Genomic DNA, 24,981 nt, shown 5'->3' on the forward strand with positions numbered 1-24,981 from the left:
ATGGGTACAAAAAAGATTAAGGAGGATTTCCCTATCAACCAGTTTCTAGGTAAAAGGATTTGTATAGGTACAGATGATATTATAGAAGCTGCGAATACTTTTAACGAATATTACGTCAATGTAGGAGCCGACTTAGCCAGTTCTGTCCCCCCTGTGTCTGAACCTATCGTGAGAGATGAGGATTACCGGACGGACTCTACCTTCCAGCTGACGCCTATTTCAGAGATAGATTTAGTAAAATTGGTCAATAATATGAAAGGTGGCTCTGCCCCAGGTGTAGATGGAATTCCAACTAAATTAATCAAGCTAAACATAAATATACTTAAATCGCCAATTCTTTATATTATAAACATGAGTTTGACATCTGGGGTTTTCCCAGATTTTTTCGAACTAGGGAAAGTAATTCCAATCTACAAGAGTGGACAGAAAAACCAATGTGTGAGTTTCAGACCAATTACATTAACAAGTGTGTTGTCTAAATTATTAGAAAAGTGCGTTAGGGAGCAGCTAGAAAATTATTTGATGGTTAACAACATTTTATTTGAAAACCAATTTGGCTTTAGGAAGGATAAAAATTTAAATGATGACCTTTTTCTACTCACTAAAAATATTCATGACGCAGTTGGGAGAAATAAGAAACCTCTTTTAGTCTTTATAGATTTGGCCAAAGCTTTCGATACAGTTGACAGGGAAATTTTACTGAACAAATTGAGCTTAATAGGCGTCCGTGGGGTTGCACTGGAGTGGTTTAGGAGTTATTTTAGTAATCGATTTCAAGTTGTGTCAATTTTGGGCCACTCCAGTGTACCTCAACTGATTGAATTTGGGGTTTTCCAAGGAAGTTCGCTTGGGCCTCTATTGTTCCTCGTTTATATAAACTAGTGGTCGTCCTGTGGTCGAAACTCGACCAAAAATAATTAATGTACAGACTTCTCTATTTTCTCCCCACACTGTAAATAAAACATGTGATTGGGATTTCTTCCATTTGTTTTGATTTTCTGTTTACATTTGGTTGTTATTTCGTCACCATCATGGCAACCCAGTTGTTCCATGTAAATTTTTTGAAGTTTTCAAATTCGTTTTTTGTGCTTATTTTTTAGCCTACTTTAATTTATAAAGGGATTCTGCACATCTACAGGCAAATATCTTTCTAACAGTATGCATAGATTTCCCCTGCGATGCACACGAGCTGAGAAAAAGGGTTTTAAAGAAACATGCTTGCCTATTAATATTAATATAATCTAGGTAGGGTCTTATTGGATGGTGGAAAACTTTTCCTTTACGCCGACGATTCCGTTTTACTTTTTGAAGGCGACAGCTGGGAGCAAGTGTACCGTGTGGCTGAGCGGGGCCTTCGCGCTGTCAAGCAGTGGTTCGACCAGAGTCGGCTCTCAGTCAATATTTCCAAAACCAAATATATGCCAGTGTCTGTGAGAGCCGACCACGACCCGGTCGGCCTGCATCTGCGTTTGCACACGTGCGGAAGTGCGAGGCTGTATGAATGCGTGATGTGTGAGTGCATTGAGAGAGTATCTGAATATAAATATCTGGGTATCATCTTTGACAACCGCTTAAAATGGAATTGCCATATTACTTATGTAAGAAGTAAGCTGCGTAAAGTATCTTTTATCTTTTCACGCATCAACAGGATACTTCCCCCCGACTTGATTAGAACTGTGTATTATGCTTATGTACAATCTCTATTGCAATATGGAATCTTAGCTTGGGGTGGTTGTTATCAAAATGTTTTATCGCCACTTGAAACAATTCAAAAATCTATTATCAAGATAGCACTAAAAAAAAATCGCCGTTATCCCTCAAATATTTTGTTCAACGAATTCAAAGTTCTTAATATACCCCAACTCTTTATAAAAAATATAATTCTGTATATTCATAAAAATGAAACGTTCTTGTTCCAACATATTACACATCAATACCATACTAGATCAACAACTAATCATGGAATTATTACTCCTAGATTAACAAAATCAATAAACAGCACTTCGTCTTTTTATCTTGCAAACATAATTTATTCCCAACTTCCACTAATTATTAAATCCCCCCCTCCTTGCAGTCTACGTACATACAAAAAAATTATTGACAAATGGTTACTAGAAGTTGGCCGTCACAGAATAAGAAACTATTTCACCTCCATTTACATATAGATACTACTATCATTTCATCAACAACTGCAGTATATCTATGCCGTTGCGTGCGTGTATGTTTGTGTGTGTTGTGTGTGTGTGCGTGAGTTTGAGGTGGGTGTGTGTGTGGTGTGCCAGGGGTACCCCGCTAGGCTGGACCACAGGGACAGTGCAGTGACGGCTTTTTTTAAAAAGAGCTACCAGCCGCCTGTGGGTCCCGGGGCGGGTACTATGGAAGGTAGTGGCTGTGAATGTATGTTGTGGTGAGTGTGGTTCTTTTGTGAGTTTGTGTAGGTATGAGTGGTCTGTGTGAATGTGTTAGGGCTATGTGAGTAGAATGTATGTGCCAAGTCTCAGGCATTTCAAATTATGTGTTATTTCTAATGGTAATCTATATATATAAAAGGCTTTTCCTATATTTTAACGTGCAAACTGAACGTGTGATATATGTGTGCATTAATTTTTCATACACTGAATCGTTTTGTATATATTTACCTCGTAAACTAGTTTTTTTATTATTTATCTTTTCTTGTAATCAAAATTATGTGTACAATGTATATTATTTTCCCTTTTTAAAAGTAGCCTAAATTTATTGTTTTATTGTGCGGATGATGGACTCAATCCCCAACCACAGGCATTAGCCCATTTGGGGATTACATTTCAGGAATTGTGTTTGTACCATTGTAAATGATGTACTGTAATGAAATAAAAAGGATTCATTCATTCATTCATTCATTCATTCATTCATTCATTCATTCATCCACATTTTTCTCATTTTTGACCCTCAAAACTCAAAATTTCCCAATTTTCTCTCTAGGCATTTTTAAAGAGCTTAAAAAAACAAATAATTTAGTATGTCAAAGTGTTTTTGTACGGTTAATGGTTATGGAGAAAATTAAAAAAAACTGCAAATTTAAAATTTCCTATGTTATTCCTATGGAGAATATATTAAAATGTTGTAGTTTGCTTGTTTATGGAAATATATTGATTAAACATGGAAAATTTATCCATTTTATATTAATCTACTAATATTTTACTAAAAACACATTTTATTAGGCTACCTGTAATATCAAACTTAGGTACTCGTTAAACCTAATATTATTTAAATAGATTTCATTTAAAATAAATTCAGGCAAATGTAAATTCGCTTAGTCTGCAGGTTTGCTGTGGCGGGGGTATGTTTATATTTAATATCTAGCCTGGAATTTACAAGACATTTTTATGCAAACAGGAGGTTTTTAAGTCAATTAGTTTACTAGTAACACCCATTCCTGTAAAGGCTTGCATAAATCCAACATGGCCGACTTATTTTTTCAAAATGGCGGAAAAGTCCCCATGGGATTTTCTGGGACTTTCTTATGTGGGTTCAGGAGACCTTAATAAATTATTTCCAACAGGTTTCAACTTTTTTTTTGAATTTCCTTACCCAAATGCTAATTGCACTGGACTATAAGGTTAACATGGGAAACTCCAGAGCCACTGGGGCGGAGCCCGAGAGTCCGATCAGAATAAAAACAGCTTAGTTTTCCTATTTAATGCCTAAAGAATCGGTGTACCAAATTTCAGCCTCCTAGGTAAATGGCAAGTGGGAGAATTAGTGATGAGTGAGTGAGTGAGTGAGTCAGTGAGGGCTTTGCCTTTTATATGTATAGATTCAATTGTTTCATTCGATATATCGTTTGGTTAGTTAGGTTAGGTTAACCTTCAGAATCAGAATCAGAATCAGAATCAGAATCAGAAAAGCTTTATTCAAGATTTATACATTATATACCTACATGAAATATATGCATAAATACAGAATGGCGTCAAAACAGCTTATTACTAATTAAAAATACTTTGTTAAACTAAATAAAACAGGAAAATTTAATTAATGTAATTACATGTTGTAAAACTCTTCAAATGAGTAAAATGCTCTATCAATTAGTAACAATTTAAGTTTTTTTTTAAAAGACCTAATGTTTTTTATATCAAATATTTCTTTTGGTAGATGGTACAAAAACCTAATACCTGCAGCTGTTGGTTTCTTGTTATAAAACTCCAGTTTGTGTTGTGTTACGGATGGATAATTTTTATGCCTAGTATTATATCTATGATTATCCCCCAGCAGTGGCACCTTGTCTTCAAAAGCCCTCACATGCATAATAGTGTGCAATATATATGAGCTGTAAACGGTTAGAATTTTTAATTTAGGAAAATATTTTTTGGCCGATTCTTCATCATCCAGATTTAACATGATTCTTATTGCCCTTTTTTGAAGGATTAGAATACTTTGTAAATTTTGATTACTTGTAGCTCCATATAACTCAATACCAAATGTAATGTGTGAGTTGATATGTGCATGGTAAACCTTAAGCAATATCTCAAGGGAACAAAATTTTGACAGATTTCTTAAGGCAAATAAACCCGAGGAAATTTTATGTAACAATTTATCCGTATGGAGTGACCATGATAAATTTTCATCAAGCAATAAACCCAAAAATCTTGTTACCTTTACCTGAGTAATTTGGAGATCATTTACTTTAATACAGAATTCTGGATTTTTCTTTTGTGCTGTACTGAATGACATAAAATTGGTTTTATTAAAATTGAGAAATAATTTATTGAAGTTTAAGTAGTTTTTTATAGATAACAGATTGTTTTGGGCCGACTCTTGTATTTTATTAAAACATTTACCAGAAACCAACAAATTTGCATCATCAGCATATAGACACAATTTTGCCATATTATCTGTTAATGCTGTTGGCAGACCTTTAATATAACAAAGAAATAAAATGGGACCAAGAATCGAACCTTGAGGTACACCATATTTGATACACCTCAAAGAGGATTTTACATTTCTTAATTGGTTGAAGTTATTTATATGATTAATTTCCACATATTGTAATCTGTTTTCAAGGTAAGATTGAAACCAATTTAAAGCATTGTTAGCAAAACCAAAATTTTTTAAAATTGAAATTAATGTTGAATGGCAGACACTATCAAAGGCTTTACTAATATCCATAAACACCCCGACAGTGCTCTCACCCTTATCAATAGCATCAATTATAGTTTCTATCAAATCAATTGTTGCAGTGACAACAGATTTACCGGGCCTGAATCCATGTTGCTCAGTATCAAATAAGATATTATTTTCTAAGAAATTCATTAATCGTGAATGAACCTTACCTAACTAATTAAACGATATATCGAATAATCGATATATTGATCAATATTTTCATTCGGTTGTTTGTGCCAACAGATACGGAAGTCTACACAGGTATCATACATGTACCATCATACAAAAGTTCAGGTAAGCTAGTTGAACTGGTTTAAAAGTGTAAAGATTAGGCCCACATATAATTGTTACCGTACAACTCCAACACACCAGGGGTCCTATTTTTCAAATGGTTGACTGTTGAGTTAAGTGTTGAGTCACTCACATTCCAATCGTTTTGTTTTTTTTGTAAATCATTGGAAAACAAGTCACTCAACTAGTGACTACCAACTCACTTCTCGACTGTTGGATTTCAAAAATACGAAATCCTGTTTGTTGAGTTGAGTGTTGACGATTGACTCAACTCTTTAACCAATTAAAAAATAGGGCCCCAGGTGCGTATTCCAAGGTAAAGATGAGTGAATGATAATTGTTGAATGAATAAGATGACAGCTTTGTTTCTGAAAAAGATCAGATAACAGATTACCAGGATCATATACTAAAGCTCGGGTCCAGTTTAAAAAAAAAAAACTTCTGACTTTTCAAGGTCGATCAGGCGACCTTTTGGTTACCAGGCAAGCATTATAACCACTTAGCTACCCTGTACAGATAGGTATATCTGTTTCAAAATTGTTTATGTGTTCTTAGATGACACCACAATAAGTTGATCCTTTTGCTAACCTGACAATGGCGGAGCTCTAATAACTGTGATGCTTGTTTTGACAGTGTTGTGTTTGCAAACAAAACCTGTCAGCATCATAGTTTTTTATGTATTTTTTGACTATAGATGGTTGTAAGAAAAGCCAAATCTATACTTAAGTATTTAATACGCAAGCAGGTTTTTTGTGACAATTACTCCTCCGAAACTACTAAACCGATTAGATGTTTTTGGTGTCATTGGAAAGAGCATAACGTGTTCGAAGTTGTGCAGGAAACTTTCTTTTTAGGGAAATAATTAGAGAGTGAGGCCCTGGGGGGTTAATGAGCTATTCAAGCCCCACGTTGGGCGCCAATTTGTAAACTCACCTTAAAATACTCATTTTAGGCTAGGCCTATTCTACAAATGTTTAACGTTAATAAGTTAACAAAGATATGGATTACAAAATGTGTTTTATTTAAACAAATGAACAATTAACATGCAATGAGAAAAGGCTTGACGTTACAATGAAAGGATTGACAATGGTGTATGGGGTTGAAATTAAATTGAAATAAAAAATAAATTTGAATAATAACTTAAAGGTTCAAATAATTTAGATGTGATATCTCTCAGGGTAGGGTGTCGTGCTGGCTTGAATGCTGATAATTAATAAATTTAATAGTGTCCAAATAGGCCTAATTAAAGTGTTCAATTTACACAATCTCAACAATGGAAAATCTAATTTTGGTGTTGTCCAAAAGGTAAGTCCAATTAGTACAAAATTTAAAAGAGTTTAAAGAAAAGGTTATACTTAATTTTGAAGATAATGATTGAGTTGTGTCCTCTTGAGGTTTAGGCTAAAAAAAACTGTGATATAACTTGAAACTGGTCTTCTTGATGAATGAATTTGATTTAGGTAAAATTTTGAGTCCTTCTTCTAACAATTTCAACTTCTCAATGGCTTCCTTCTCTCTCAATTTCAATGTTCACATCACTGATTGTTGAACACATGGGATCACTTTCACTGCTTCTTAAATTTTGATTCCTTAAGGACTAATTTTGAAATGATATTATAAGAAATTTTGATGTATTGCAATTCTCTTACATATTTAATAAATAATTAGGTTGTGAGCGTTGTAAAAAAAATATATATAGGCTATGAAATGAATATTATTAATGATTAATTGAACATATTAATGAAATTATATAAATTAGGAAAATAAATATTAGGACAGTCTTTCTGAGGAGTGATTATTAGGTGTATGAATAGAAGTTAACATAAAAAAAATTAATACTAAATAATGAATGAAATGAAATGAAATATTACAATTTATCTCCTCAGAAATTTGTATGATATGGAATGAAGGACAAATTTCGAACGAATATGAAATGGAATTCATGAATCATTTAGTATGAATTATATTTAAAGCTAGTTATGGGTCACATTAAATGATTGATATTTTTGGATGATGATGATTAGAAACTTCTTAATCTAAATTTACATAAACACAGGAACAAACATAAATGGGGGAATTATTGAGGGTTAAGATAGTTCATGACCTGACACAGGGGAATAGCAATAGAAGCAATGTTAAGGATATGTTCTCACAGTTTTCACTTGGGAAATGGGGAAAAGGGTACACGCACTCGCGATTAAGGTTCATGACGATCTCCTCCATAATTTATGACACTTGATTAATATGGATTGAATAAGATTTATTTACACAATGTTTTGAGAGTTTATGTTACCGATCTTCACTATTTTCTATCTCCTCTTCTACGATCATTTTGAAGCAGATATGTGATAAGGTCTGAATAAGATATCTTCATTCTTCAGAGAAAACGTTTTTGCATTTTATTTAATAGTTTGATGTGTTTGGTGATATGTATTAATCTCCTCAAATGTCAATGTGCTGTCCTTTAGTGGATTTCTTTGTTGATCACTGAAGTTGTTTCTTGTGCTATCATACTCATTATATATTATATTATTATGGTACTTATTGTACATCATATTATCAAAATTATCATTTATATTATTATTTGGCCTATGGCTATTATTATTAACTACTGTTTGACATATTTGTCCTTCATGATGACACAAATTAAACTTCACTGTAACATTATTATTGTTGATTTGCATATTGATTTCATTCGTATTAACATTCAAATCCATTTTAAGGGCAGATAGTACATAGACTCCAAGGATGACTGGCTTTATTAAGTTTGAAACTATTAAATATCTTATTATTCATCTTCTAAGAGAAAGTTGTTTTTATCACATACGTATTTCGACACTGTACTTAATGAAGAATCGGTTGGCAACATAACTCTTTCTCGGCCGTAGCCTACATCGACGAGTGGTTTTCCGACCTCTGTGGAGATTGAGGAAAACAAGAACTTGAATGGTGGCTGTTTAATTGTGGATCCATGGGTGCAGCAGTAGGGGCAATAGACAAGTTGGGATTTTGCCTAAACATCGCACATATTTGGTTTTGTTCCTTAGTAGGATGATTCCGATTATAATTATAGTTTTGGCCATAGTTCCGGTCTGGGTAGTGGTCACGCTGATATGGTTTGTAGTCTCGGTGCACCCGTTGGTACTGTTGGGACTCATTACCATTGTTTTTGTTGTATCGGTAATTTTGTTGATTTCTATAATGTTGGTTGTTCTGTGCATAGTTATCGCTGTGTTGGAAGTTCTGGCGGTTCATCTTAGGCACGTAAGCTTGTTGGTTAGATCTATCATGGTAACGTTGTGGGTTCTGTATGTTAGGGCTAGACGGTCTGCTATTCTGATGACTGTTGTTGTAGCTCTTAACTTTCTTCGGTCCGTCTCGAATGTCATCCTTCTGTAGAAGTCGTTCCATGGCTCTTATTGTGGTGATATTTTGCACATTAACACTATCCTGGATGATTGGATCGAATCGCTCTGCCAATAATGATACGATCTCCTCTTCACTTAAACTAGGGGAGATGGATTGCAATAAAAGTACTCGTTCTGTTAAATATTCCGTACGGCTCAAGGTTCCATTAGCTCGATATTTTTCAGACTCAATCTTGGCTTTTATTCCTCTTTGGATGGCTTGACTCCAATATTTGCACTCAAATTCCTTAACAAAATGATCCCAATCAAGAATGTCTGATCTGATTAGTTGCAACCATCGGGATGCGGGTCCTTCAAATGACGTTTCCAATAGGTCTTTAAGGTATTCAGTTTGATTGCAGTTCATATTCCTTTCGACCCCTCTCTCGTAATATCGCTTAAGTTTGCGCAGATATTCCATTGGGTTACCGCTTCGTCCATTAAATTTCGGCAATTGACGATCATTGTTCTCATTACAGCTACAGATTACTTGAATCGCACCTGCTTGTCCATTTATTGGGTTAGCTTGCTTTAAGTTGTTTACTTCAGACTCACATTTGATTAAATTTTGGTTGAGAGTTTGAATTTCAAGCTGTTGTGTTTCAATTAATCTAGTTTGTAGGGTGATTTTAGGCAATACTTCATTTTGTAGGGCAATTAAATTTATGTTTGAGTTACGCTCATTGTCAAGTTGTGTTTTAACTGTGATTTCTTCTATTTTCTGCTCAAAATTAGATTTATGTTCTTCTAACTGTGATTTTACTGTAGAGATTATTTGTTCTTGGAATTTGTTCTGCTCTATTTCTGAATTAGATTGTTGTTTTGATATGCTATTAACAACAAATTGCTTCAACTGATTTTGAGAGTCTTCGATTTTTAACATTAGCCGATCGTTTAATTTAGCTGTTTCTTCAGTTAAAATACTTTGTGTTAATTTTATGGCATTTATTTCTGACTTTATTTCAATTTGACTTTCTCTAGTTTCACGTATTTGTGATTCAAATGCGTTTCTACAAGCTTGGATTTCTTGGTAGGTTTCGTTTATTTTATTGTTAAATGTTTGAATTAGTTTAGCTTCAGTTTGATTAATCTGCAGTTTTGTTATTTCTTGGATTTCTGATTTAGTTTCACGGATTTCTGACTTTAATTCAGCAGTTATTTCTTGGATTTCGTTTTTAGTTTCACAGATTTCTGACTTTAATTCAGCAGTTATTTCTTGGATTTCGTTTTTAGTTTCACGGATTTCTGACTTTAATTCTGACTTTAGTTCAGCACTGGTTTGTTCAAACTTATTACTCAAGTTGGTCATAAGGTTAACTAACATGTTCATATCGATTGTGGGTGTCTGTACTGGAGGATTTGTGACGTTTAATTCATCAGTTGAAGTGTCGGAATGAGTAAGGAGCTCGTGATTCACATTATGAACGGACTGAGACTGTGTTTGAATTATATCAGCTGTTCGACGGCTGTCTGCAATATCGTATATCACATCTGTCGAGGTTCGGGAAACGTCGTTTAAGTCCGGCTGCATTCGGCACGACGGCACATTTGTGTTTTTGGTCGGTGGCGTTTCGGCTAGAGGCAGTTCGGGTGGCGGAACAAAACCGGTTAAAGTCGAATGATCAACGCTGTCTGATTGGTCAATGGATCCGGTGAACGGTTGGTGGTCGTTGCAACTTGAGGCTTCTTCTCGGGTTTGTTGTTGTTCTGCTCGTTGCTCAAAATGGCTGCCGTGTGTTCTGTCATTTATGTCATCGTCGGCGTCGTCACTTGAACTCGACATTCTATTCAGAGACGGGTAGTTTCGTTTAGGCCGTAAATTATATTTATTTTCCGACATTTTAATGTAAAATGTGTTAGGTCATGCGTGGTTATTAAATATGCGATGTTGTTGTGTTGATTATTTTGGGAAACAGGGGCAATTACGGGACAAATTAACAATGCAAACTCTTAAATCTAACAAACTTATAGGCTAGTTATGGTGAGAATTGCAATAAAGTTAATGAGCTATTCAAGCCCCACGTTGGGCGCCAATTTGTAAACTCACCTTAAAATATTCATTTTAGGCTAGGCCTATTCTACAAATGTTTAAAGTTAATAAGTTAACAAAGATATGGATTACAAAATGTGTTTTATTTAAACAAATGAACAATTAACATGCAATGAGAAAAGGCTTGACGTTACAATGAAAGGATTGACAATGGTGTATGGGGTTGAAATTAAATTGAAATAAAAAATAAATTTGAATAATAACTTAAAGGTTCAAATAATTTAGATGTGATATCTCTCAGGGTAGGGTGTCGTGCTGGCTTGAATGCTGATAATTAATAAATTTAATAGTGTCCAAATAGGCCTAATTAAAGTGTTCAATTTACACAATCTCAACAATGGAAAATCTAATTTTGGTGTTGTCCAAAAGGTAAGTCCAATTAGTACAAAATTTAAAAGAGTTTAAAGAAAAGGTTATACTTAATTTTGAAGATAATGATTGAGTTGTGTCCTCTTGAGGTTTAGGCTAAAAAAAACTGTGATATAACTTGAAACTGGTCTTCTTGATGAATGAATTTGATTTAGGTAAAATTTTAAGTCCTTCTTCTAACAATTTCAACTTCTCAATGGCTTCCTTCTCTCTCAATTTCAATGTTCACATCACTGATTGTTGAACACATGGGATCACTTTCACTGCTTCTTAAATTTTGATTCCTTAAGGACTAATTTTGAAATGATATTATAAGAAATTTTGATGTATTGCAATTCTCTTACATATTTAATAAATAATTAGGTTGTGGGCGTTGTAAAAAAAAAATATATAGGCTATGAAATGAATATTATTAATGATTAATTGAACATATTAATGAAATTATATAAATTAGGAAAATAAATATTAGGACAGTCTTTCTGAGGAGTGATTATTAGGTGTATGAATAGAAGTTAACATAAAAAAAATTAATACTAAATAATGAATGAAATGAAATGAAATATTACATGCCTGTAATACTTAGCAATTGTTTGAATTCGAGCAACAGGGACAATTGTTTGAATTAGAGCAACAGGGACACTAGTTAACTTCAATAACCTCTGAAACATATGTAGCAAGTTTTACTATACGCTCCCCACATCTTAAGTCTGAGAAAGTATGTTTAGAAGTTTATTCTTATGTTATAGAAACTACCTTATTAACGATGACTCCGAGTGAAGGATTCTTTCTCAAGGTGAGGAACAAGCTTGATGACCTCGGGTATCTCCAGCCACTCTCCTTTGAGTCTGTCATGCTAGTAGATAAGCTTCTTTGTGACCTTCTGGAAACCAAGAAAAATCTTCAGCATTACAAAAATGTTGCTCAGCAAAGCATGGAGGTATATAACAGTGTCCAGCTGTTTCAGCTGATTTTAATCCAAACATTATGATATTGATTCAAAACACAGCTCAACCAAACACTATTTATTTATTTATAATTAAGTCAAATATGGCTATAGGTTAAATATAACCTTGTTGCCGATATTTTAAAATTTTGAAATTGAATTTAGCTGTGTATTTAACAAATAAAGTAAGATCAAGCTTTTTTGTCACTGAAGGGAATTATTGAGAGGTTTTTGTAAATTGTTATTTCAGTAGCAATATTTTAAGCTACGATTAATCTACAATCACTAAAGCTATTGAACATACAATTATAAAATTTGTGGGTGAATATTTAAATTTATTGCTGTGAAAAAATGGACAAAAGAAGGCAAGTAACATGTAATAAAGTGTTATGCCTACTAGTAGAACTCAATAATATTTTAATTTCATAAATAATGTTATTGCTGTATTTATTTGCTCTCTAAAAATCTGTTTGAAGCAGTAATTTAGTTTTGACAAAAGTGTTTCTTAAATAATTGTGCCCCTTTTTTATGTATTTTTAGTCATATTTTTCTAGTTTAATAATATTCAAAGTCCTTTTAGAGACAATTTGTTTTTGTATTGTTTTAAATCTGTTTTAAAGGCTTGTAGTGAATTGAGGGTGGGTGTTGGTCCTTATAAAGAAGACAACACAAGGCTAATAAAAGAAAACAACGATCTACGTCAGAAGCTATTGAAAGCCAGAGAATCTATTGAAGATACCAGAGTTGGTAAGTTGCATAGTCTAACTACCAAATAACAATTGTGTTGAGTTATGACAGGAGACATAAATGACTTCTCTCTACAACAATGTTAGTTTTAAAGGCAAAATTACCACCACAACTGTCCTGAGATCGATTTTTAAGAAGAGAATGTCCTCATGATATTAGTACTGTAACTACAACTTTTATAAAAATCAATAACCAAGCAAAGAATTTAATATTTTGAGAAATGATAAAAGTTAAAATAGGTTGGTTAAGTAATGTAGCCTATTTTGTAGATTTACGATTACCTTAACATCCTCTTATTCACATTATTCTTACTATCCAAAACAAAACCCATCCAGTCTCCTAATCCCAGTCCTGGATCCCTAAAGACCAATTGACTCTTAATGACTGTACCGTATAGAACTGGGAAAAGAAATAAGAAAACTGGAGAAGGAAAGAGCGTTGCAGGATTATCTTTGTAATCAGCATGCATCTAAGATCTCCCAATTGCAAGTGGAGTTGGCTCACAAGTCAGCAAAACTCACTGAGTGTAAAGGAGGAAGAACAAGAATGCTTGGACCAGGTAAATGAAAGTTTACAATCCTCTGTGCATGCTGTCTTTGCTTTGCGTCATCATAACATTTTAAACAGAGTTTTTGTCATAGTTTGTAATGATACCATCTTCATGAATGCTATATTTTCTGTGGGCTTTTATGACATAAAGTATCTGCTGATCATGTTGTCTTTGCCATAGATCTTGTTGACACCTCTCCTTACATTCTGTCTTTGTTATGGATCTTGTTGTCACTTTTCCTTCAATGCTATCATTGCTATGGATCTTGTTGAACCCTCTCCTTCAATTCTTGCTTTGCGATATATCTTGTTGACACCTTTCCTTCAATTTTGTCTTTGTCATAGATCTTGTTGACACCTCTCCTTCAATTCTGTTTTTGCCATAGATTTTGTTGGTACCTTTCCTTCAATGCTGCCATTGCTATGGATCTTGTTGACACCTTTCCTTGTATGCTGTCTTTACTGTTAATCTTGTTGACATATTTCCTTATAAAATATACATCTGTAACAGATTCTCAAAGGAAGAAAGATACTAGTAAAGTGGACAAAGATCAAATGCTGGATAAAGCCCAAGATAAGATAAACAGTTTGACAAGAGAAATCACAAAACTGAGAAGTGATCAACAACAGTTAGACGAGGTCATTGAGTGTCTTAAAAACAAGGTCTGTATGTTTTATTTTGTGTGTTTATTAGTTTGCATGAATGTTGCCCAAAAAATCATGTTTCCTCAATTTATGGAAAGGAAAAAACGATCAAGTTAACTTCAAAAACAGATTTACTGAGATTAAATATAAAACCTGATATTATTATTAAATGTCCACATTTTAGTCCCCAAACCAAAAACTTCCATTCAGACGGTCGACATATCATGTCTCGCAACCAGTATCCAATCTGTTCCCTAAGCTTCCAGTTTATTGTGTGTAATTTAACTGGTGGTGATTTGTAGGTGAACGCCAGAGACTCTGAGATAGAACGACTCAATAACTTGCTCTCAGACGGTTGACCCATCATGTCTCGCAACCAGTGTCCATGCTGTTCCCTCAGCTTCCAGTTTAGTGTGTATAGTTTACTGGTGGTGATTTGTAGGTGAACGCCAGAGACTCTGAGATAGAACGACTCAATAACTTGCTCTCAGACGGTTGACCCATCATGTCTCGCAACCAGTGTCCATGCTGTTCCCTCAGCTTCCAGTTTAGTGTGTATAGTTTACTGGTGGTGATTTGTAGGTGAACGCCAGAGACTCTGAGATAGAACGACTCAATAACTTGCTGTCTGACGGTCGACCCATCATGTCTCACAACCAGTGTCCATGCTGTTCCCTCAGCTTCCAGTTTAGTGTGTATAGTTTACTGGTGGTGATTTGTAGGTGAACGCCAGAGACTCTGAGATAGAACGACTCAATAACTTGCTGTCTGACGGTCGACCCATCATGTCTCGCAACCAGTGTCCATGCTGTTCCCCTCAGCTGCTGGACTGCAGACTACTGGCCAAGAACAAGGAGCTCTGTGACCAACTGGAAGGTAACTAGCACTAGGCCTGATTTCCCAAATAACCGCTTAAGACTAATCATAATTGACCCTCTGAGCCCACCCGCAAGACCATGTATCAGCCATCAAGAGTATCATAACATAACCAAACCTTCACTTACGATTTATTAAGTCAGAAAAACGCAACTAAAAGACTAATACCTCTAATAAGTAAAGGCTCAAAGGGTTAACATTAATTGCTTCTAAACTAGGGTTGCTTTCAGAGAGGTGAAAGCCAGTTGAGCGGAACAAACGTGATTTGATATTTGTATAAGTAACTAAATGCAAAAAGTTCAATAGATTTATTTACTAATGCTGGTTTTAAAGATTAAAATTATAATAATTCAAATTTACCTCTTCGAGAAGTGTAAGGTAGTTTTGACCAGGAAAATATTACAGTAGTTGGAATCTGATATTAACATCCAAAAGCGGCATTAAAGTATAAAAAAGAGAAAGGAAATTTTATCAACATTTGAAATGACTGAATTGTTTACCAAATAACTGTTTCACAAAATGCAGATTCCATTTTCAGCCGAGCCATTAAAATGAGGATTTGCCGAACAATTATTAATATTACAGAATAGTATATAATGATATACAACTTTTCACATTCCATAAATTATATGTTAGTTTTGCTATGGTCAAAGATCCAACACCAAATGTTCTCTTTTCTTTTGGTCAGTATGTAATAATTTGCTAGAATCATTGACTTTATATAAAGTCAAAGCTAGAATACTGTAGATGGTTTGTTAAGTTAAGACCATATGCAAGCATTTTTGAAATCGTTTCCCCGTTTAACCTTAACCAACTATTCCATTCCAAAAGATAAAAATTATATGGTGCAACACAAATAAACAACCCGATCACCTACCTATAACCTACACTTTACCTTCCTAATCTAACCTTACTTCAAAACACTTAATGTAGTCACGAATACTCATAAACCCCGACCTACCTCCCCACCTGCCTAAATTAGATCAGTGTTCAATCTGCGTTTTATCAATAAGTGTAATAACTTACTGTACCGTCGATGTAATTCAACTTAATATAACCTATGAGGTATTATCGGATTAAATACCGATTTCGATGCGGTTCGATATATCGCTTATTAAATCCTGATTTCTAACATTGGCTGTTTCTAATCAGCTGGCAACACAAATAGGTTCCCAAGAAAGTAGTCACCGGTCCGTATCCCTCCGCTCCTTATTTATGCTCCGCGCATTGAGAAAGTAGTTCCGTATAATTTCTCGATTTTCAGTGAATTCCGCGCCTTAAAAAATGTTTTAACGGCATTTTCTTGTTTATTAAAATTATAGGAATGGTTTAAAAACGTTTAAAAGAAAAGTATAGAAAGTTCAGAAATACCTTATGATTCTCTTGTTTACATTTTTCTTGTAAACAAAAAAACTGTCATAGCTACTTTAGTCCCATAAGCCTAATGTTAAAAATTTGAAATTTTAAGTTTGTTTTAAATTGCATTAGCATTATCTAATTGAAATTTGTTTGTTTACAAACCATCTCATTATTAGTCTAAGTAGTCTTGTTAAGTTTGGCTGAAATGTGTTCAGCCGTTATTGAGTGATGGTGTTATATTGTTTGCATTGAAGTTGATCCCAAAGAGCTTCGCTCGCTTCGCTCGCTCCGTTCAACTAGACTCATGAATGCATTTTCATAGTATCTTCTATATGCATTATTATCATTACAGTTCCTAGAATGAGGGGTGGCTAGTCTGATGATTAGATGCAGAACTTTTGTCTAAAAAGCCTGGAGTAAAAACCTGCTTATCTTCTAGAATTTAAGCTATGTATAATGTTGTATCCATTGTTTGGTAGCTTAACTTAAACTGAAGTTTTTCTAATCAATTAAAAATTTATTGATCTTAACTTCTTAGAATACCAGGTACAGAACCAGATTGGGTGTATGTCTTAAATAATAGTAGTGGACATCCTGTTACAATATCAAATAAAATTCCTTATTGCAGAAAGTAAGCAAAAGCAACACGAGGCAATGGTAAAAGCTGTTGAACTTGCAGAGCGCAACCAACTGTTAGAAAATCGTAATATTACTTCTGCTCGTAGCAACACCAGCCAAGGCAGCAAGCGCTGCTGTTGTGCCGAGAACTCCAATAAAATATGCAAGCTGCAGGTATGTAACAAACTGGTGGACAATGGTAACTTTTTTTAAAATTCCGTGTTGCATTCTTTTATTTAATACTTTTTATTCTTGCTATAAGATAAATATAATCTATGAAATAATCCTAACTAACACCGCCTACCGAGCGTCCAAAATGTAGCTGCTGTCATAGTTAATTATTAATTATTTCAGCTACTGCAGCTATTTTAATATTTAGTTGGGAATAACTTAACTATGATTTTTGATTTTTTTGTTATTCAATATTTTGATATTGAGAATCTTTGTAACACCTGACACAACAAAAAACAATTTTTTATTTGTTTGAGTTTTAAGTTAGTGGAAATAGTTTGTTAAATGCTCGCTGGACCTATAAAAGTGACTTCCAGAGTTAAGTCTGTCTCTATTGATATGTGTAACTACAGTGAAATTACAGTAATGGTTTGAAATTCAATGGAATTCGGTATTCAGGTAGGCCTACTAAACTGGAATACCGTCAGAGTGTTTTAAAAGTACTAGTGTACCTGGTACTCGAATTCAAGCAATTGGAAAGTATTACAGAAGTTATTTCAAAACGAATAATTTCCGATGAGTTTAAAAGAGTCATTTCAAAGATTATGTATGATGTAGAAAACAGTTTGATATAATCAACATTTCTTGTAAATATTTTATCATTTTTCAAATGCTGATCCTGTTTTTAGGATGGAGAGGACACAGCTAACTCACCTGATGAAAGGTTGCAGATGAGTCAAAGAACACATAAAATCACACACATAATTTACTTAATATTTCGCCTCTTTCAGAGGCTTCTTCAGAAGTAGGCCTAGATGGTAGTTACAAAACAACAGTTTAAATAGGATGACACAGTTTGAATTCAAAATGTCTGACAGGTTGTCCAACTGACACTGCACAAAGCACTAAATACAGGCACATTGCAATATTGTATTTACATATAATATGTACATTGAAAAGCAAATTAGTTTTGTCCATGAAAATAAATACTTAAGAGTTAGCTGTGAGGGTGAGGATATGAGGATATTATCTAATGTTGAGGTTAGGTGGGGTTCTGGAGTTGGTCACAAACTGGTAAGCTAATTCCCATCTTCTGAGCATTGAACTATTGCATTGGTTCTTTGGCAATGATTTTAGAGCTTTTATGGTGAAACAGTCATCAAATAGAAGTTGGTGGGATAAGGCATGTTGTGCAACTGGTTTTTCTTTGCTAGTTTTAACATCATGTCGATGGCCGTTCATGCGTTTTCGGAGAGTCTCGGTTGTTAGGCCTATGTACTGGGCTGGACAATGTGAACATTGAAGCTGGTAGATAAGGTTCTCTGAGCTGCAGGTATGATGGCCTTGGATTCTGTAATTTTTATTATGGTATGTGCTGGTAAAAGTTTCTGTAGGATGGTGTATCTGGCAAGATTTACATCGGTTTTCATTGCATGGGTATGAGCCCGGTCTTGGTTTCTCAGATGGTATTTTTGATGGATTTGGGAGTTTTGGGTGGACTAGCATATTCCTCAAATTTGGGGGTTGCCTATAGATTATGGAAGGGGCTCTTGAAAGGAGGTTTTTGGTTTGGCTGGAGGACTCTAGGATTTTGAAACCTGTTTTAAGGAGGTTGTTTAGTTGTTGCAGGCCAGGGTGGTAAGTGGTTATCAAATTTACTTGAAGATGGTTGGTATTTTTCTTTGTAGTTGGACGTGGGTTCTGAGCCGCTTGGATCTGAGATTTTACGAGAGTGCTAGGATAGCCTCGGTTTTCAAAGGCTTTTTGAAGTTGGGTTTGGTATTGTGTACGGTCTTTCGGTTCTGAAATTAGGCGATTTCCCCTTAGGGCAAGACTGTAAGGAAGTGATCTCTTGGTGTTATTCGGATGACAACTAGAAAAATGGAGGTATTGTTGGTGGTTGGTCGGTTTTATGTGGATAGATGTGGTGAGGCTATTGTTCCTTAGATGAATTGTAAGGTCTAAAAAGTTGATGGAAGTCTCAGAGAAATCCCAGGTGAAATTTAGCGGTCCAAAACTGTTGAGGTCTTCCAGGAACTTCCGTAGTGATTCTTCACCGTGGGTCCAAATTATGAAAATATCGTCAATGTATCTAAACCAGCAGATGGGGAGGTGTTCACGGCTAGACAAAAACTTTTCTTCATAATTCCCCATGTAGAGATTAGCATAAGATGGGGCCATTCTTGTACCCATGGCAGTGCCCTTGATCTGTAGGAAGTGTTTGTCCTGAAATTGGAAATAGTTCTTTTCCAGAATGAATTTTATCAGTTGAGTTATAAACGAAGTGGTGGGTAGGGATCCTTTGGGTCTGTTTTGAAGGTAGTTTTCTGTTGCTGTTAGGCCGTGGACATGAGGTATGTTTGTGTAGAGTGAGGTGACATCAATAGTGGCCATGAGAGTGTTAGCGGGGAGTGGTTGTCTGACATTGTTAAGTTTTTGCAAAAAATCATTGGAGTCCTTGATATATGAGGCCAAGTTTTGTACTAGCGGTTGTAGATAGGCGTCTACGTATGAAGAGATACGTTCCGTTAAAGAACCGCAGCCTGATACTATGGGCCTTCCTGGCGGTGGTGTTATGCCTTTGTGGATTTTTGGTAATATGTAGATTTTAGGGCAGATGGGTTCTTCTGGTATTAACAGATTTGTTGTTTCTGGGGAGATATTGTTGGATTTGGAGTGTTTGTAAATTATTTCCTTGAGTTCAGCGGTGTACTTTATAGTTGGATCTTCTTTCAGAGGGAGGTAGGTGGAAGAATCACTGAGCTGGCGTTGGATTTCTGACACACAATCAGATTTATTCATTATCACTGTGGTCGAGCCTTTGTCAGCTGGAAGGATCATGATATCAGTGTTTGATTTTAAAGTTGAAATGGCTTTTTTCTCGGCTTCGGTGAGGTTATGGAGTGTTGTGGAGGTTACGTTGTTTTCGAAAGTGGGATCTGAGATGTTTTGTACCAAGAAGTTGATGTATTGTTCTATCGGATGGTCTGCTGGTAACGGAGGGGGATCGAAGTCCGAGGGTGGAGCAAAATTCGCTAGAGAGGGCGCCACACTGTTGGATTTCGAGTTGTCTTGATCTTGTGAGTTGAAATAATGTTTGAGACGTAGGTTCCTAGCTAGCGACATGATGTCTTTAACTAGGCCAAAATGGTCAAAACGGGGTGTGGGACAAAAACTGAGACCCTTGGTCAAAACTGTTTTTTCTATTTCTGAGAGCTGGTGGTTGGATAAGTTGCAAACTTGTTGTTCATTTGTAGAGGTTTCAGGGTTGTTTGGGACAGAATTGCTCTTGAATGGGGAAGTAGGAATCTTCGGTGGTTTAGGTAGAAAGGGTTTTTGGCCTACTGGTATAGGTAGTCCTAAGAGGGAGGCCAGACAAGGCCTATCTGAGATTAGAGGAACCTGATGTGGTTGGGTTTGTTGGACTAGGCCTATAGATCCATATTGATGTATATGTTTGATACAAAGGTTAGAGAGTTTTCTGAGTTTTCTTTCAGCTTCTTTGTTCATATTAATTAAGGCTTTCTGTGCTATTGAATTGAGATTATCTGCTAGTTGTGGTTTGTCATTCAAAATCAGCTTTGTGAGGTCAGAAAGAGCCTTTCTGTGGTTATACATTTGTTCAGAGTACAGTTGTAGGACAGATTTAGTCAAATCTATTGATTGTTTGTAGGCTAGGGCTAATATAGCAGGCCACATATTAGGGGGCATGCCACTGATGGCTGGTTTTACAGTTAGGCCCACTGGAGTTAGGCCTAGAGTAAGGCAAGAACTCAGGAAATGTACATGACATATAATTTTTGATAATTTGAAAGCATGTTGTTTGGCTTGTTTTAGCCAAAAGGAAGATAGGTTCATAGTGGATAGGATAGTTGGACAGTAACACTAAGGAAAGAAAGGAGTAAAGGAAAGAGTGAAAAGATTTGTCACTTTAAGGTTATGTTTTTAGGAAAAAGCATTTAGCTTGGATTAAATAAATAAATATAGGATGGAGAGGACACAGCTAACTCACCTGATGAAAGGTTGCAGATGAGTCAAAGAACACATAAAATCACACACATAATTTACTTAATATTTCGCCTCTTTCAGAGGCTTCTTCAGAAGTAGGCCTAGATGGTAGTTACAAAACAACAGTTTAAATAGGATGACACAGTTTGAATTCAAAATGTCTGACAGGTTGTCCAACTGACACTGCACAAAGCACTAAATACAGGCACATTGCAATATTGTATTTACATATAATATGTACATTGAAAAGCAAATTAGTTTTGTCCATGAAAATAAATACTTAAGAGTTAGCTGTGAGGGACCCACGGTGAAGAATCACTACGGAAGTTCCTGGAAGACCTCAACAGTTTTGGACCGCTAAATTTCACCTGGGATTTCTCTGAGACTTCCATCAACTTTTTAGACCTTACAATTCATCTAAGGAACAATAGCCTCACCACATCTATCCACATAAAACCGACCAACCACCAACAATACCTCCATTTTTCTAGTTGTCATCCGAATAACACCAAGAGATCACTTCCTTACAGTCTTGCCCTAAGGGGAAATCGCCTAATTTCAGAACCGAAAGACCGTACACAATACCAAACCCAACTTCAAAAAGCCTTTGAAAACCGAGGCTATCCTAGCACTCTCGTAAAATCTCAGATCCAAGCGGCTCAGAACCCACGTCCAACTACAAAGAAAAATACCAACCATCTTCAAGTAAATTTGATAACCACTTACCACCCTGGCCTGCAACAACTAAACAACCTCCTTAAAACAGGTTTCAAAATCCTAGAGTCCTCCAGCCAAACCAAAAACCTCCTTTCAAGAGCCCCTTCCATAATCTATAGGCAACCCCCAAATTTGAGGAATATGCTAGTCCACCCAAAACTCCCAAATCCATCAAAAATACCATCTGAGAAACCAAGACCGGGCTCATACCCATGCAATGAAAACCGATGTAAATCTTGCCAGATACACCATCCTACAGAAACTTTTACCAGCACATACCATAATAAAAATTACAGAATCCAAGGCCATCATACCTGCAGCTCAGAGAACCTTATCTACCAGCTTCAATGTTCACATTGTCCAGCCCAGTACATAGGCCTAACAACCGAGACTCTCCGAAAACGCATGAACGGCCATCGACATGATGTTAAAACTAGCAAAGAAAAACCAGTTGCACAACATGCCTTATCCCACCAACTTCTATTTGATGACTGTTTCACCATAAAAGCTCTAAAATCATTGCCAAAGAACCAATGCAATAGTTCAATGCTCAGAAGATGGGAATTAGCTTACCAGTTTGTGACCAACTCCAGAACCCCACCTAACCTCAACATTAGATAATATCCTCATATCCTCACCCTCACAGCTAACTCTTAAGTATTTATTTTCATGGACAAAACTAATTTGCTTTTCAATGTACATATTATATGTAAATACAATATTGCAATGTGCCTGTATTTAGTGCTTTGTGCAGTGTCAGTTGGACAACCTGTCAGACATTTTGAATTCAAACTGTGTCATCCTATTTAAACTGTTGTTTTGTAACTACCATCTAGGCCTACTTCTGAAGAAGCCTCTGAAAGAGGCGAAATATTAAGTAAATTATGTGTGTGATTTTATGTGTTCTTTGACTCATCTGCAACCTTTCATCAGGTGAGTTAGCTGTGTCCTCTCCATCCTATATTTATTTATTTAATCCAAGCTAAATGCTTTTTCCTAAAAACATGATCCTGTTTTTAGCGTTTTCTACAAATGTTTCCCACTTATAGCCGCATTAGGTTCTTCATGTTTATCTTTGTCATAGATAATGTTGCCTGCATGGTACTACCATTTTTCGTCAGTATGTGTACAAATTTCAGTCATTTTTTTAAATAGCGATAACATTTGTTCACATTAGGCCTACTTAAGAACTACCTGATTTCCTGCATAATACCTTTGATCAATAAAAGGTTGCACACATTTTTACCACAAACAAAATAAATAACTACATTACTGTAAAACAATAGTAAAGACGTTATACATTTTGTTAATTTCCACTAAGTGAATTATTTTTTTTTGTGTTGGAAAAAGTAAACACAAAATACTTAGAATATTTCACGATTGCTGACTGACAAAATTCCAACAAAGGAAGGTTTGACTTTGGAAAACAGTTGAAGTTGCTTCTTCCCAACTCGAACCTTGCTTGGTTGGAAATGCTGTCAGTGACAGTGGACTCTTTCTATTCAAGTAAGCCTGATATTCTAACAAATATCATTTGAATCCTTTTCTGTGTTATATTGTTGACCGCAAACTTAGTGAAATATTGATTAGTCTACATAGCCCATGTTTGGTGTGTATTGTAATATGAACAAATCAATCATTTAATTCAACTTATTATTTTACAAATGTATTCGGAAACTAAAAATGTGATTTTATGTCCATAACTGCAGAAAAACGGTTCAAATGGGTTAATGGCTTTAGGGTGGAGGATATGTTTAAGTTTTTTAGCGAATTTCCCTATAGGGAAGTAGCTATTACCGTAGGTCTCATGGTAAGACTTAGGCCCAGGACCGATTTACTTTTTCATTTTGATGTCCCCAGAGGCCAAAAACACCATTCGTTCAAATTTTTATATATGTATATATATATGTGTCCGTGAACACGATAACTTGAGTAATTTTTATCCGATTTTGATGAAATTTGGTTTGAAGGTGTAAGGCGGGATAAACTTGAATGAGTTCGCGATCCAGCATGATCGGACCATGGGAACAGGGTTTTATGGGGGGTTTTATGGGGTAAAAATTGGTTTTTCTCACTTTTGACCCTCAAAACACAAAATTTCCCAATTTTTCTCTAAACCTTCTTAAAGAGCTTAAAAAAACAAACAATTCAGTATATCAAAGTGTTTTTGTACGGTTATTGGTTACGGAAAAAACTAAAAAAATTGTAAATTTAGAATTCCCACGTTATTCTTATGGAGAATATTGTAAAATGTTGTAGTTTGCTTGTTTATGGATATCTTTTGATCAAACTTGGCAAATATATTCATTTTCTACTAAGCAATAATTATTTTACTTAAAACACACACTTTATTAGTTTCCTTGTAGCAGCAAACCTAGGTACTCGTTAAACCTAATGTTATTTAAATAGATCGATTGAAAATCAATTCAGCCAAATAGAAATTCGCTTAGACGGCAGGTTTGCTGCGGCGGGGGTATTTTTTTACTGGTTTTTGTATTGTATTGTAGGAGAAACTAGAAGAGAGAATCCTGCAAGTGGAGAAACTGGAGCAGGAGTTGAGTGAGTTACGCAAAGCTCACTCGGACCTTCGCTCGGACAAGATGAGTGTTGACAAAATATTGGAGATCACTTTGGAGGATAAAAAGAAGATGAATGATCGAGTCAATGAACTCACTATGATTGGTAAGCTGATTGTACTAGGCTAGGCTTAGGTACCCATTCTTAACTGTATTTTCTTGTAGAGATACCACACAAGTGCTACATCTCACATAATTTTTCAACTCATTCTGCATAACTCCTTGTTACCCTTCAAGTTTTAGTCTCAGTGTGAACAAGACAAATGCCTGGGTGGGTTTGATTATTGCTTTATCTAATATTTTGCTGTTACAGTAAAGGTGATTTTACTTTAGCTTATTTTTTAATCTGGCGTCCACCGCTTGAAGCACCGTGTAGTTAAGGCACACGCGCTACATAACTACACGGCACTCCTAGCGGTGGACGCCAGAACATATGCTAACCGCAGCACTGCTGTCGGTCTATATTTAATTATATTTGTCTATTGTTATACCTCTTCATCATTGATTCGATTATTA

At 35.3% G+C, this 24,981-nt stretch overlaps 2 protein-coding genes across 2 annotated transcripts in view; both read left to right on the plus strand.

Annotated features, from left to right (window-relative positions):
• Positions 1-14,593, plus strand: LOC128984448 (centrosomal protein of 135 kDa-like). The gene is made up of 9 exons (XM_054403769.1): positions 1-274; positions 1,312-1,529; positions 2,283-2,397; positions 5,383-5,433; positions 12,003-12,193; positions 12,820-12,946; positions 13,344-13,505; positions 14,007-14,158; positions 14,443-14,593. The coding sequence occupies exons 1-9, from the start codon at positions 1-3 to the stop codon at positions 14,497-14,499; spliced, it is 1,347 nt and encodes a 448-aa protein (XP_054259744.1). The 3' UTR covers positions 14,500-14,593.
• Positions 14,506-24,981, plus strand: part of LOC128984449 (centrosomal protein of 135 kDa-like) — a 17,849-nt gene continuing 7,373 nt past the window's right edge. Inside the window, exons 1-4 of the mRNA XM_054403770.1 lie at positions 14,506-14,571; positions 14,863-15,016; positions 17,004-17,167; positions 24,397-24,571. Of these exons, the coding sequence (XP_054259745.1) occupies positions 14,506-14,571; positions 14,863-15,016; positions 17,004-17,167; positions 24,397-24,571 (559 nt within the window). The remainder of the gene's footprint in view (positions 14,572-14,862; positions 15,017-17,003; positions 17,168-24,396; positions 24,572-24,981) is intronic.

The sequence above is a fragment of the Macrosteles quadrilineatus genome, unplaced genomic scaffold (genome assembly GCF_028750875.1).
Source record: "Macrosteles quadrilineatus isolate MER2022 unplaced genomic scaffold, UCM_ALF_1.0 Scaffold_2__2_contigs__length_208266976, whole genome shotgun sequence".
In the NCBI taxonomy this organism is placed as follows: Eukaryota; Metazoa; Arthropoda; class Insecta; order Hemiptera; family Cicadellidae; genus Macrosteles; species Macrosteles quadrilineatus.

Coding starts and splice junctions, on each gene's coding strand:
- LOC128984448 (XM_054403769.1), top strand. CDS start 1: ATGGGTACAAAAAAGATTAAGGAGGATTTCCCTATCAACCAGTTTCTA. Junction 12,194..12,819: donor TTGCTCAGCAAAGCATGGAG/GTATATAACAGT, acceptor TCTGTTTTAAAG/GCTTGTAGTGAATTGAGGGT. Junction 13,506..14,006: donor AACAAGAATGCTTGGACCAG/GTAAATGAAAGT, acceptor CATCTGTAACAG/ATTCTCAAAGGAAGAAAGAT.